Raw genomic sequence first — 14944 nt, 5'->3', positions numbered from 1 at the left:
TACAAATTGAAGGCTGAGAAAAGTGCTTCAAAACTCAGGACATTTCGTCCAGTTTTTCTTTTATTTCTACAAGGGGTTCGTTCAGAAGTAGGTCCTCGAGTTAACCTCTGCTTATTCACAGGATGTTACAGGCATTCACATTTTTAGCGATGTGGTTTGAATCTTGTACCTCATCCTCTAAGATTGGCCTGTGTTCGTGGGTTTTTGTCAAACCAATGTTCAAATGAGGTGAATTGAAGACTCTAGACTCCGTGTTTTTAAAGTAATTTAAAGGTAATTGCTTTCATCAACTGTATCTCTTGGATAGACTGGTTCCACCCAACGCATGTGGGGATGGACTCCAGCAGCCTTTACCAGCCTTTACCACTGTTATGCTTAAGCCTTTAAGACTTGAGCAGAACAGTGTGTCTTGTAATTGCGTTTTGCATAACGTAGTATACATTTTTAGACATTACTGTAATCTAAAGTTGGCATAAATCATCCAATAGTGTGGCTACATCTTGCAGAAACCAGAGATTGCCTCTTTGAAAGTGCATTTGTGTTTATAATAGTGCCAGACCCACATACCAAAGACACAGATTATTTTGATACCATATCTCTCCTCAGATATTGAGTGCTCCCAAAACATTGCCTCTCAGGACTAGTGATGACTGCACTCATTAAATGTTTCTCTCATTTTTCTCTGTTTTAGTCCACAGTCCTCCTGCTGGAAGCCCAGAGCGCTCCACGGTGGCCCTGTCCCCCCTGCGTCCTCAGAGTTCCTCCCCGTCGCGCTGCTCCGGCCAATCGGGTCGTCCTCACTCCATGGTGTCTCCAGGACCCAGCTTAGGGCCCTCACCCCTCTCTTCCCCCGCCTCGAGGCCCCTCCTCCCCCTCTCCTCCCCTCTCTCCTGCCTCACGCCTCCCAACGTGTCAGCGGTGCTCCTCAACGGGGACCTGGGCAGTCCCCTGCAGCCGCCATCGCCGGGCCCCTCCCAGGGCGTCCTCGCACCCAAAGCAGAGAAGGTGAGCCTCTTCCTGATCGGTGTTTGTCCTCTCCATCATTCACTTTCTTCTTATTTGACTTTTTTTTATTCCTTCCCCTGAGCGCCAAGTTTCTTTTTTATTTGTAGCATCTACTCCAGAAACTTTTTTTGGATGCTTCTTAGGATTTTCCACCATACTCCTAGCTGCTGCTCCATCGCTATGGTCTGTCCCCCCTTCCATCCCCCTTTAGCTGTGGTTGGTTGACGTAAATTGCATCACTTCAGGTGTGCCAGCGTGGGAAAGTTTCCACAGACGTCACAACGCCGGTATAGCACAAAATCCAGAGAGCTTTCCCTGGCTGCGATAGATATGTGAAAGTCCCGCACTCCAGCTTTAAGATATTAAGCCATTTTACACCAATGTTCAGCAGTCATACTGTGAATAATCCTCTGTGGGAAAAGATACTGATGTCTCCACCAGCAGTCGTCTCAATTAACCACATTTGCAAACAAAAGATTTATTGTGTTTTGAGAAATGAGAGCAACTACTGTTACACTTTTTCTCTAATAGAATAATAATTAGATGTCGTGCTTCTACAATACATTATTCTATTATTTTCACCACATGCATAATCAAGAGCTGAATACAACTTCACACGCCCAAGTACATCAAGATTTTGGGAAAACGGGTTCCCCAAAAATGAAAATCGCAACTCTTGATCATAAAATAAGTCTTTGAATACTGATTGGTTTAATTAATGTTTAATTTCAATTAAATAATAGCACAGCTTTCTTTTATCAATTAGTTATTTAGTGTACAGAATGTAAGAAAATAGTGAAAATATCCAACCTGATGTCTTCAAATAGCTTATTTTGTCTGATCAACACTCCAAAACCCCAAAAGTATTGATATACTACCACAAGATAAAGAAAAACAGCAGCTCCTCACAACTCAGAAGCTACGACTATGGAGAATTTGGCATTGTTGCTTAGAAAATATAAGCGATTAATCAATTATCACAATAGTTGCAGGTTAATTTTCTTTGTCGACTAATTGATTAATCGAGTAATTCATTCAGCTCTAAATCTGACCGTCATTATTGTTGAAAATATCCAGAGTCAGGCAACTGTTTTGTTAGAGCAGGGAATTCAATAAGGCAAAACAAATATTGAGTCTGTGTGAGTCCACATCTCCGTTAAACAATCCCTCTTGTTTCCGACCACTCAGCCATACTATAAAAAAATACCACTTCCACTTCCTTTGATTCCACACATTAGTCATCCTGTAAATAAAACTAACCATACATTCATACAACACCACATCAGGTGAAAAATAGGTGTTGTGTCTTCCAGATTTCACATGGCTTTCTTTGTGTACGTGAAATCTGTTGTGTGTGTGTGTGTATGTGCGATGTGCCAGTAGTCCTCTCCTACCTCAGTAAGTGTCATTCACCCAGGCAGCTGGCACAAATGCTGAATGCCAACCTATATGTTGTGAGATGTGCGCTGGTAAAGCTGTGGATGTTAAATCGGGCTGCGCTGACAGTGAAGGATGGCAGCGCAAGCTCGCATCTGTCTCAGCTCCATTTGTTTCACTGTTGGCTCCACTGTCTGGGACAGCTAATCTATGGCTAGCTGACAAACAGCTCATTGACTATGGAACAGCAGGCAGCGGCCTTGTTTACATCGCCACACTCAAAGATGGCTTGAACCGGATTCAGGTTTATTATTCATATCCTGAATACGTCCGATAAAAGTTGGAACAATGTAGTTAAAGTGCTGTCTGTCATTCTGATGATAAAGAATGCTTCCATCTTATCACAAGTGCAAAATGTGTTTTCCTAAAAAAAAAAAGATTCTAGTTTGTTTTTGAATGCTTTTTCTCAGCTGTCTATAAATACATCAATATGGATTTGGTTGTAGTTGCATCCAATTATGATTTAAATGCTGTTTCGGAAGCTTTTACGCCCTGACAAGATTAAGATTCTGGAGGAATCAGTTTAGGCAGGGTAGCTCAAGAGATCAAATTTAAAGATACTGAGTATTAGCACAAACTGTTGTCAGTCTCATAATATCCTTTTAAGAAATGTTCAGCCTAACCTTAGTTCACAGCACTTACCTTTGTTGCTTTGAGCTCGGCAGAGCATAAACAACAAGTTTGAAGTCAGGGTGGCGATGAGGCCGCACAGAGTCAGTCTTTGTTACAGAGGAAATGATGAAGCAGCTATGATAACTGTCTGGCAGACCCAGTTAGGGTAATCTCTGTTCGACACGCTGTCTCACTGTCTAGAGCTCAGCCGGCATTACAGACACATATCACGTTGGAGATTGAGATGTGTTTGTAGACCGTTTCCAAGAAGTCTGCACACTAAAAGGCTGTCAGAAGTGCCTGCAGGGTTTCAGAAGGTCCAGAAAAAAGTCTAAAAATGTCTTGAAAATCTATGTTTAACTGAATATTTAAGAGTATTTACAGCTTTGAGGTTAGATAATAACAATTACATCAAGCAAAATATGGAGTTAGCATGATCCATGTTTTTCTTTCACATATTTTAGGATACCGCAAAACATTTAAAAGACTTGAGCATGGATGAGTAAATGATTGAGTAATTAGCTTGGTGGGGCGTCCAACGCATCATTCCTCTCAACCCTGAGCAATCTTAACACCCCTATGTCTACTCTGAAAGGTTAAGTTCAAAACCTGCCTTTATCAATTAACTCACCATCAGCGCTGGATTCTGCCTTAATGTGATTGTTTTTTTAATTACTGTATGTGCAATTTTGAAAGAAAGAAAGCGTCTCACACACACACACACAAGCATAAATGCTGTTTATTTACATACCAGTATGTAAAAGGAACAAAGAAGAAGAATGAAAACACTACAAGCTCCGTTCAGTTTCAGCATCTTGCCAATGTGCTGCAGAGCAAGGCATACATTCACCACTGTGAGTGTGTGCTGCCATCTGGTGGTTCACTTTGGAACAACAGCAGCAGTTTGACTCACTTGTGCACACGCACGCACACACACACACTCACAGGCGAGCGCACACTCACAGGAGGCAGATTAAGCCTTTAAGCCTGCAGATGAAAGAGGAGAGGGAGTAATTATTCACTTTTTTCGGCTGCTTTCAGTCCCACCTCCTCTCTCTGTCCTCCCCACTATCTTCCTGTCTCTCCACCTTTCCTCTTTTCCTCTCCTTTCTGTCCTCCCCCGCCGAGTCCCTCCTCCGTTCCTTTCTTCCTCTGTACCTCACCATTTTCTCCCCTTCTCTTCATCTTTGTTTTCCTCTCCATCTTCTCCTCCCTCTCCCAAATTAAAATTCAAACGAGCTTTATTTGCATGACAGGAAGGAAATCTATGTTGCCAGAGCGGTGGAACATTTTATGTGTACACTCCAGACAGTGAGCATCATTAGATTTATGCAAAAGTAATTTATGTTTTGGGGGGAAAAAGTTAAACAAAAAGGCTACACATTCCTAATCCTGTGAGAATTAATCAAGTCTTGTTTTTTTCGGGCAGTGCGTATCTCTAAAGCATTGGTATTTGGAGTGCAAGAGCAAGGAATGCTGTTTGTTTTGGTCTGCTGAGTCAAAGTGTTTATACAGCCACTTTTGCCTTTGTAAGCACTTTTTGCTGTGCTGCCCCATCTCTATTACTAAGACTGGTCATTCGGACTATGAATTGTTATTGGGGTTTTTGGGGGGGTTTTCTCAATCATTTGATTTTGATCAGATATTTCAACAGTTTTTTGTCACCCGAGAAATTGGTCACAGTGTACTTTGTCAGTGTAGATGTACGAGTTTGGTTGTTGGAGGTTCGATGATTGCAGAAAGTCCTGTGTACTCAAGAAACATTAAAGTCAAAAGTTCTCCTGTTTAGCCTTATTTTTTTTTTATAGTTTATAAAGTAGGCCCCAATTTTGCTTTCTTAACGGACCTTTCTAATAATCCACAGTGCCTGAACTGTGAGTGTCCATGATTTTATGAAAGTGTCCAAATGAAGTTATTGGATAACTGGAGTACTGCTGGAGCATTAATCAAATCAAATTCATTACCAACGATTTTCAAAATCAAGTTGGTAATGAATCATAGTTTGTCATTTATCAAAGAAAAATACCAAATAGTTGCAGCTTTAAATGAACATTTAGGGGGATCTATTGGCAAAAATTAATATAATATTAATACGTGTGTTTTCTTTAGTGTATAATAACCTGTTAATAAGAATCGTTTTGTTTTCGTTACCTTAGAATGAGACGTTTATATCTACATAGGGAGCGGGTCCTCAGTAGCCCAGAACGAACAAACCAAACTCTGTTAACTTTTCCTGCTTGGGCCGGAGTCGATAACGTTACTCGCTCTCGTCGCCGCCGCTCACTCTCTCTCTCTTGCTTCACCACTCACTTCCCATGTACACACACACTCTGTGCACTGGCTCTGCCCCAACTGGCTCTAGAGAGGGTCATTCATGTTTTTGTGTCGGGCACTCTAGCTCTCCAACGCACTTGGCACATGAGAGAGGCTTCAGTTGGTTGCAATCTCCTCACCTCACCTCACCTCACCTCACCGCTCATTGATACCACCAGATCCTACACACATTTAAGAAAACTTCCTGCAGTGTTTTCTGTTTTCCTGAGGTCTGGCTTTTTTTCTGACAGATTATCACTTTGATCGCCTGCATGTTTTCTGAAAATTTTTTTTACAGCAGTCACGAAGCACAGGCAGGTTTGCTTTAAGCCGGGTTCAGCAGTTGACTGTATTGCAGAGCCATCTGCAAAAGCTTGCAAATTTGGTGTGACAGCTGGGCGAAAAAATAAGTGATAAAAAAGATAAATATATAGCCACAGCTAAAATGTTAAATATATTGAAGAAGTGTCTTTTATAATGTGATTAAAGGTTATGATGAGCTCTCAATTTTGGTTCAGAAACTGGAGCAAAAGGGATGAAAAGACTTGAGAGGACAACAAAGAGAAGTCATTAACCATTAATGATCAAGGTGACAAGGTTTGCTCTTACAGTTTGAGCAACTGTGATTCACACAAAGTGATGTGTCAGACTGAAACTGGTTATTATTGAGATCTCAGACCTTACTGCTAGATTTATTATTCAGTTATGTGCTCCAGACTTTGCAGCTCAGGTTCACACAGAATGATAACAGGTTCGGTCCAGTGTCACGTCCCACTGACATGTTTATATGCTCCACCATCAGCTACAGACAGACAAGAGCGCATTCACACTTATCAAGACATTTTTAAAAAGATTGACAAGATACGCGGTGCGGTAAAACACTAAAAAGGTCTGTGGTTGCAGATGCTTTCCATACTGCTGCTGATAAATATTAATCATTTTGTCATATTTGCTGTTGTTTGGATGTCTTAAAGTTACAAATTTGGCTGACACGTAAAGTCAAGTACATTTTATTTATATAGCCTAATATCACAAATCACACTTTTGCCTCAAGGGGCGTTACTTTGTATTTATTTACCACCACTTGTTAAAGAAGCATCTTCCTCTATCTGCTGCTGTCTTGACTCTATTTTATCCTGATTTAAATATAAAACCACATTATTTTAATATATACTGTAAGTTTTTTAGACAAGTAACCAAACAGTCAGTGTGAATTCTTTCATGGTTGCAACTCCATGCCGTTGCCATGACAACTGTCCATCACAGCATCGCAAAGACACTGCTTGATAGAAAACAAATTTAAAAAGATGCTTGATCCAGCAGCGCATGTATAAAAGAAACAGATGGGCTGAGGCAGAGACCGGGCTGATATGGAGGCCTCATGCATCTACAAAAAAAAAAAGTAATTATGCTCAGGCATGCTCAGTATTGATCCACGTTGTCATGACTGTGACTGTAAAATCAGGCCAAGCAGCAAAAGAGACAAAGCTGTTTTTTCCTCCTGGCATCACACACAGTCTGACTGAATGGGCCGTGTTGTACAGCCTTTCCATAATCGAGCATCAATGGAAAAACGTGACTCTGCCTTTATAGGTGCCATTTAGAAATACTTCATAATCAATATAGTTTATTCTTAAGACCGTCGCAGTAAATGCACACATATTCAGCTTGAAGGATCGTTAGCTGACCACTTTGCTTATCTACCTGTCTGTTCCCATTGTGACTGAGCAGGCATTCATACTGTGAACATTATCTTAAATACCATGCTTTTGTGGGTTATTAGAGTAATAACTTCTCCCATCGCCATTGTTTCCTTCCCTCTGAGCCGTGACTGAAGGTCAGAAGGAGAGAAGAATCAAGCTTTATTTTGTTGTGATGGTTGACCTAGATTACTTGTTCTGCTCATAGAAAACAGCCCAGCTGACATTGCCATGTGAAGGACATTTTTATTATTATTTAAAAGATACAATCCTTCATTCATTCAAATTTTGCCTTGAACTTTGACCCTCTTGCTCATATACAGTATCTGCTGCGCAGAGGATTGTGGGTCAGAATAGCCAGAAAAGCATGCTGGCTTGCATACTGCAAAATGCGACGAATGTAGTAGAACATCCTGGTATTTTGGCATACTGCATTTGACATACTATGTATTGGGACATACTAAATCTTTTTCTGGCATACAAAATAGTATGGTTATTATGGGTATTGGAACACACAGTCAGTCTCAGCTCTCCATACACTTATGTCTCAGTATACACTGGTTTAAAGGAATAGTTTGAAAACATTTTAAAAGTACAAAAATCTGCCTACTATTACCTCTAAAGTTCACTAATTAACACACTGTATCTTGTTTGTTTTGTGCATATACAAACAGAAATGTAAAAACGAAAACTTGTGGTTTTACAGGAAGTTACCGTGTAATCACAGTGAGATTGCCGGTCAACCTGGGTGCATGAATAAGCTGTTGTTCGTCAAGACATAGATACAGCATGTAACTTCCTCTAAGGTCTTTATGCTTAGCTAAGATAATCATCTTTTGGCTCCATCTCATCTCCACATTTAGCATACAGACATGAGAGTGGTATCGATCATCTAAACCCCCGAAAGAATGTTAACTATTCCTTTAAGGGGGGATAAAATTAATCATTTGTTAAGGGGCATGTCCTCAGTGTCCTTCCAACAAAAACAGCACCATAGCAGCGGCATAAAAAAGACATTTATTGTCTCATTCAGAATTCCTGAGAAACTTTGTCCATGTGAATATTGAAAGGAGAACAGCTCTCCTTGCTTTACTGTCCGCCCACCCATGAAACAAATGTGCTTTTATTACCAGTTTTATTCCTTGTGTCAGATAGAGTCAACAGGAAAATCTTTTTCTATTTGTTCCATAAATGTGTTTTTTGATTAATGTGTCAGGAGTGCATTTGCGCTCTGTGGTTTATTTATATAGAGAAAAGAAAAAAACAAATATTCTGTAGAGGTATTGTTTACACACACACCAGTTTCATTACCATCGTGTCACTTTTCAAGATAGGCTTTATGAAACCTATATTTCTGTATATCTCACATCTGTATTTCTTTGTTCCTCCCTCCCTCGGTGCCTCCATCCTCTCTCTCTCCATCTCCTCCTTCATCTCCTTCATCCTCTTCATTCACTGCGCCCGTTCTCAGAAGGAAAGGAAAGCAGGGGGTTTATTAAAGCTCCTGTCGGGGGCGGCAGCCAAGAAGAAACCTCGCTCACCTCCCTCCTCCCCGCCCACCCACGACCCCTCACTAGCCGACCCCGCCCACCATCCTCACCACCATCACCACCACGCCCGCTCAGGTTCCTGTCCGATGGCGTCGCAGGGGCGAGCCGGCTCCTGTCCGATCGAGAGTGAGATGGGGGGAGCCATTGGGCTGGAGCCTCTGCACAGGAAGTCCGGTTCCCTGGACACCAACTTCCCCATGTCGCCCCCACCAACACGCACCGGCAACCCTCTGATGGTCCTCCGTCCTGAACCCAAACCCCTGTCAAGAGAGAGGTAGGCACACACACACACCCACTCAGAAGGAAATTATAATAATCTTGCTCATAATAGCCTTTATCAAGTTGGTAGATTTCATTACGCCACCATTCATGGCCTTGTTGTTGCCGCATCATCTGGGATTTAATATCTACACACAATATGTGAGCTGAGGTCCCTCAGTGCTGACCAGGACCAACTCTTAATACTGCTGTGATTGATCAGTAGATCATCTTTTTATCCCAGGGTGGTACAACCATACACAAACCAGCAGCCTTAAAGACACACACACACACACTTCATACCCCTCAGAGGAAACCTGTTAAATCAGGAACACACTTATAGACACTCCAACTGTGTCACACGACATGGAAGAGGAATGAAGCATTTAATAGTAACATGTATCCTACTGGCAGTAGGATGCTGGTGTGCTGGGAGCACTGGTTATCACACCAACCCATGCACACCTTCTGTCTGCGTGAGAGTCAGAGGGAAAGCTGTTATTACAAACATAAAACATCATATTCCTTTCTGAGGGGTTTGTCAAAAGGCATTCTGGGAAATTACTAAATGAAGTAAGCGAGGCAGGTTGAGGGAACATGTGATTCCTAGAATCCATTAAACATATTGATGTTACCTGCACTGATTCAATTCTTTCAGGTGGGCCGTTCCAGCGTGTGACAGAGTTGTGTGTGTGACAATTGTCTATGTGCGTGGCAGGTATCGTGTGGTGGTACCCTACCCGCCCCAGAGCGAGGCGGAGATCGAGCTGCGGGAAGGGGACGTGGTGTTTGTCCACAAGAAGAGGGAGGACGGCTGGTACAAAGGCACCCTGCAGAGGACAGGACAGACCGGCCTGTTTCCCAGCAGCTTCGTCGAGAGCTTCTGAACTGGAAAAGGTGGACAAAAGAACGAAACACTGTTCCTGTTTCTGAGTCGTAAAACACACAAACACACAATCTTGACAGCTACAGACATAGTATGGACCGACATTGGTTTCCGAGACTTACACACTTTTTTAAAGACGGACACTGCAAAAAGAAACTTGCTTTGGTGATAGTCATTTTTTAAGTTTTTCCAAAAACAATCTGTCAAGAAACACTGAAATAATGAAATTAAAAGCTATTGAATACTGGCACAAAACATCGATAATAATAATTGTGTTCAGAAACCCATATCGGTCCAGCAATTCACACACACACACACACACACACACACACATACAGGAAAGCTAGCCACGGCTTCGACCAGCCACACAGGAAGCAGGGCAGCTTTTCTCGTCGGGGACAGCGTTGGATAAGAGGGGCTCCATCAGACTCGTTGTTGACTACTGAAGGTACACAGACTCAAAGAGCACAGAAAGACAGTTCTCCTCCTTGGCATCACCCACCAGCAAACACTAGCACAAAAAGCATTAGCTCTGCTTTCCACTGAGACCTCAGAACTTGAATTCGGGTGCTTTCTTTGTTAGAAAAGTGCAGATTTATCGCCAGGTGATGAGGGAAGTGTGTGAGCCTAAACAGTACGGGATCATTGTAAGCACAGCTCCGTGTCTAGTTTGTGACAACAAGCACATGTGTTTCTTACAAACCCGATATATGTTAATAACAATGCATGTAGCATTATTATGTTTTCTTTATATATGTTGAAATAGATGTTGTCCCAAACTAGTCATGCTGTGATGATCTGTCACAAAACAAAAGGTGCAAAAATTAAAATATGAATTAGGTGATTCATTCTTCTATTTATATATCTTACATAAATTTATACAGCCTTTTTTTCATTTAAATTTGACTTTTATAAAACCCGCCACAAATGGGTTAAACTGAATAAAACTGGCTTGCTGAATGTAGGAAGAAACAAAAAAGTTACGCCAAAACTATTTAAAGAAGTGATTTTTATTGATAAAGTTGTCTTTTGATCTTTTATGTGGGATTATAGAGACAAAGAATGCACTTGGTAATATTTAATACAACCTGCCAATATAACTATATATACAGTATTTTACACAGTCAGTTATTATTTATTTGACAAACGGGATTTCCGTTGCTACTTGTCACATCCTTTTTTCTTTAAGCAGGCACAAACATCTTTATAGGACAAAAATCTTAATCCAGCCTTTTTAGTTTGAAATGTAAAAATTCCTAAACAAACCAACAAAAAATGTAGTTACTAACGCAGAGATCATTCTTGCTAACAGTAATTCCTCTTCCTCAGCCTTTTCTTGAGATACAGTTGAGAGTTTTTGTTTGACTGCAGCAATATTGTAAAACCAAATGTGTGTGGATTCGATGCTCACGGAAGAATGTACGGTCGAGGGGAGAAACACCTGAAGTCAGAAGGCAGGGACGTTAGATACTCATCACACAACTGCCAACCTTTGACAACAACTTTTCCTCTGATCTTGTCAACCTCTAATGAGTATTTTTGTACGGCTTCAGTGAGTGTACAGTCAGTCTGCTTTGTGAATTTCTACGTCCTGAGTGTGGATCCAGGCTTGTCTAGTTTACATCCAGCCACAACCATCTACCTTGTTTCCCTGTTTCTGGAGATAGAAGCACAGCGAAACTCAGAGCTTGACTCGCTAACTGTGTGCGTGTATGTGTGTGTGTAACTGTGTGTATATGTGTGTGTGTGTGTCAGAGAGAAATACATGGCAGGTATTAGTGAAAGAACATAGTTAATGAATGGTTTTCCTCACTTGCAGTTTTTAAAAACTGGGCCAGAATGAAGCACAAACAACTACTGGCCACAGGTGAGGCTCACTCATTGGCTGAGCACACTAATGTCTAATAGAGAGATGAAGTCCCGCCCCTTCTGGTGGACCCCATGGGGAAAAAAATTGCGGTAGTCAACGGCGAGAGACGAATAATTTTTTGATCCCGTTTGAATTGCGCCATGAATCAAACATATGATGTTTGTCAATTTAAAACATATTTTTGCAAGTCAAGAAAGTCTCAGTTTGTCGTAGTATCATTTAGTTTTGTGTGAAACCGCTCGGTGAACTACATCCCTCATCTCACAATATACGTCGTCAACACTAGCTAGCTAGCAAACTTAGTTATGACCATGCACAAATGAAACGTTATCTCACCTGATGTGTTTTATCCAGCGACTCCTGGTCCAGTTTCTTGTGTGAGTACATCCCAGTACGAAAAACACAGGCATCGTAGCTTCAGCCAGAGAGACGTCACTTGCGCGACTTTTGGGTGTGTCGTCTTTCTAATTACGTATTTTTAAAATCTTATACTTCAACAGTTTTGCAACAAACCGCGACTTTCTTGACTTGCAAAATTTTAAGTTTTAAATTGACAAACATCATATATATGATTCATGGCACAAACGGTATAAAAAAAATATTTGTCTCTCGCCATTGACTACCGTACATATTTTTTCCATGGTGGTCCACTGGAAGGTGCGGGACTTCGCCTCTCTATTTGGTCATAACCAGGTGAGAGTCTGTCATTGGCTAAGCACACTTGAATCTTATCGGTGAACTGCATTCATGCCATAAAGAAAGACAATAAATACAAAATTCCAGATAGAAAATAACACTTACTACTTTTTGCATTGCATCAATGAAAAGCTTCCCAGAGTCAACAAAATGTTGCAGCGTCAAAACAGTTTGGAAACGTCTGTCAGTTCTTATTCCCATATGATGGGACTAAAGAATAAACACCCAGACGTGAGACTTTGCTACAAGCTCTCCACAGACTTACAGAAAACAAGCACAGCGCAAAAATTATATTGCAGACACAAAATCTGACTCAAAAATGCAGTTCAATGTTCAAAGTTTTCTCTTGTCAGATTTATGGTCTGATAATGTTGTTACATGATTGTTCTTTTCTTTTTGTCCATGTAATTCTTTTCTGCATAATACTCCTAAGTGAAATTGACAAAGAGGAGTAGCAAGCTTCTTTTTTTGTAAAAAAAAAATCTTTTTAATGTTTTCATGTTCTCCTTGAACTTGAAGTGGAGGTGACAAAAGCACAAGCAGTTTGCTTTTTGAAGTGTTTTTTCCTCCACTATTAGTGGGAAAAAGAACTCAAACCGGATCCCTTAAACTGTGAAGGAAAGTGAACAAAAACGTGGAAAAGGAAATTAACTTTACAAAGTGATTACAGCATGGTCTGCCATCATCTTCTGGCTGCTGGCAGTGCAGTATAATCCTGTACGTCTGGAGCAACAGATGAAACCAAAAACACTCTGCTATTTAGATTAAGATTTTCTTAGCCACATAAACACACATACAGTAAAAGGATAGGGCTAGTCTGACAAATATTGTTTTTTCAGTTAGAATCAAGTATATGAAATAATTGGTTTGATTCTTTACACATTTAATGTTTAAGTGACCAATTTTGTCTCTTTATTCCATCCTATTCCACACAAGTGTACTAGACTATTACATTTTTAGGGCTTTTAATTGAGTGTTTTAGTCCAGCCAAGTAAAAATGGTGGTTAATTTGCCATGAAAAGGGTCAAAAATAAATATCAAATTTCGGCAAAGAAGATTAGTTATTGGAAGCTTCAATCCAAAAATATCTGCATTGGCCTTCAAAAGCTGTCAGTCAAGTCTTAGTGCCTATAAATGCCAACATACACAGTATTTACATCCGGCAGACCAATCCGTCTTTTGTCTGTTCCTTACTTTCTTCTTATCGGTACAATGAGCCTGCTGGTTGTTTTTCTTGCAGCTCTGCTTCGTTTGACTCAAATGACAAAAACCAGCAGATCCCAGAACAGCTCTGCACAAACCCCTAGCGAGGTTTTCCCTCATCTGTTTGTACGCCCGCTGAATGAGGACTCTAATTTCTACTGAGTCAAACTTAAGCACAAGTCCTCAATTGTGTCGGAGATCAAAGAATCTCTGCGGTCTTATTTTGTTTTCACGAGGTTGATGCTGTGATGAGGAGAAGAGTTTACAACAGTCAAAACATCAGGAATAAAAAACTTTACAGAGAATATCTTGAACCGCTGGTTTCACCAATGTTTTCACGTCGTTTGTGTTTTATTTACGTGATGTACGCTTGTCTTTCGCCTCAAGCTTCCTGGTTGTAAATGCCACTCTAGAACTCGTGGTGACAGCTTGAAAAATTGTGAACAAGGCATCAACAGCAGTGGTAATTTCCATTGGACGTGAACACAACACAAAACATTGAGCATATAATTTTTGTATTGGACTTGATTTCAAATTACTGTCCACTTCCCTTTTTTGTCCTTCCAGGAAGCCTGAGCAGTCACCCTGCCATCTTGAATTAGATGTTGGCCATATTTGTTCCTATGGATACTTGTGTGTTTGAGTGTGTGTGTGTGTGTGCACGAGGGGAGGGAGCCTCTGTATGTAGCTCTTTACATAAAAAAGGAACTTTATGAAAATGTTTGGTGCGGCGTGGACACTCGCGCCTCATCTGGACGGGTTTAAAACAGCGGTACAGCGAGGGAAACAGAAAAAAAATAAAGTATATATATTATTCTATATTGTGCAGAATATTTATAGGCCTTTTGTGCCATTGAAGTCATGCTCTGCGCTGGCCATGCAGCGCTCTCTACCATGTGATCATTATACATCGTCTTGTACCGATGACCCGTGGTTGATTTGATTGTTTTTTCATGTCAAGTGTATTTTTCGCAATAAATGCCTTTGTTTTAAAACAGATTTTGAGTGTATTCTTCTGCATATGCCTGCAGCTTTAGAATGGAGATAACACAGGAAGCGATGGGAAGCAATACACACTTGTGTACTCTGATGCATAACAAACACATTACCTCTACAGCCCATTAGGATTTTACAGTTGCCCTTTGGAGGATTCATCCTGAGAATCATATTATATCCTGCTCTAATTATAATTATCTGCACTCACTATGTGCTCATTATGAGCTTATGAAGCCTTATGAGCAACACTCCAGGTACAGCTGTCTGACAGAGTGTATTACTGTCATTATCATTATAGACATGCTAGTAAAGGATGTTTAGAAATAAAGCTGACACTCTTTCTGTCTTTTCATCATTCCCTCCATCTTCTCCCTTCTTTCTCTCCCTCTGTCTCTTGTGTTCTCAAGCCAACACTGGC

The 14944-nt window shown here is 40.8% G+C and overlaps 1 protein-coding gene across 3 annotated transcripts in view; it reads left to right on the top strand.

Annotated features, from left to right (window-relative positions):
* LOC141782855 (E3 ubiquitin-protein ligase SH3RF3-like) overlaps positions 1-14529 on the top strand; it is a 104910-nt gene extending 90381 nt beyond the window's left edge. For 2 of the 3 annotated variants that reach the window (XM_074659665.1, XM_074659662.1), the window contains 3 exons: positions 692-1005; positions 8539-8891; positions 9594-14529. In XM_074659665.1, the coding sequence (XP_074515766.1) occupies positions 692-1005; positions 8539-8891; positions 9594-9762 (836 nt within the window). In that variant the 3' untranslated portion in view covers positions 9763-14529. The remainder of the gene's footprint in view (positions 1-691; positions 1006-8538; positions 8892-9593) is intronic. The other variant, XM_074659664.1, reaches the window with a different exon arrangement.
* The last annotated feature ends 415 nt before the right edge of the window (positions 14530-14944 follow it).

Source organism: Sebastes fasciatus, chromosome 14, assembly GCF_043250625.1.
Source record: "Sebastes fasciatus isolate fSebFas1 chromosome 14, fSebFas1.pri, whole genome shotgun sequence".
NCBI lineage: Eukaryota > Metazoa > Chordata > Actinopteri > Perciformes > Sebastidae > Sebastes > Sebastes fasciatus.
The sequence above is the reverse complement of the archived record's forward strand: the minus strand, read 5'-3'. Positions and strand labels throughout refer to the sequence as shown.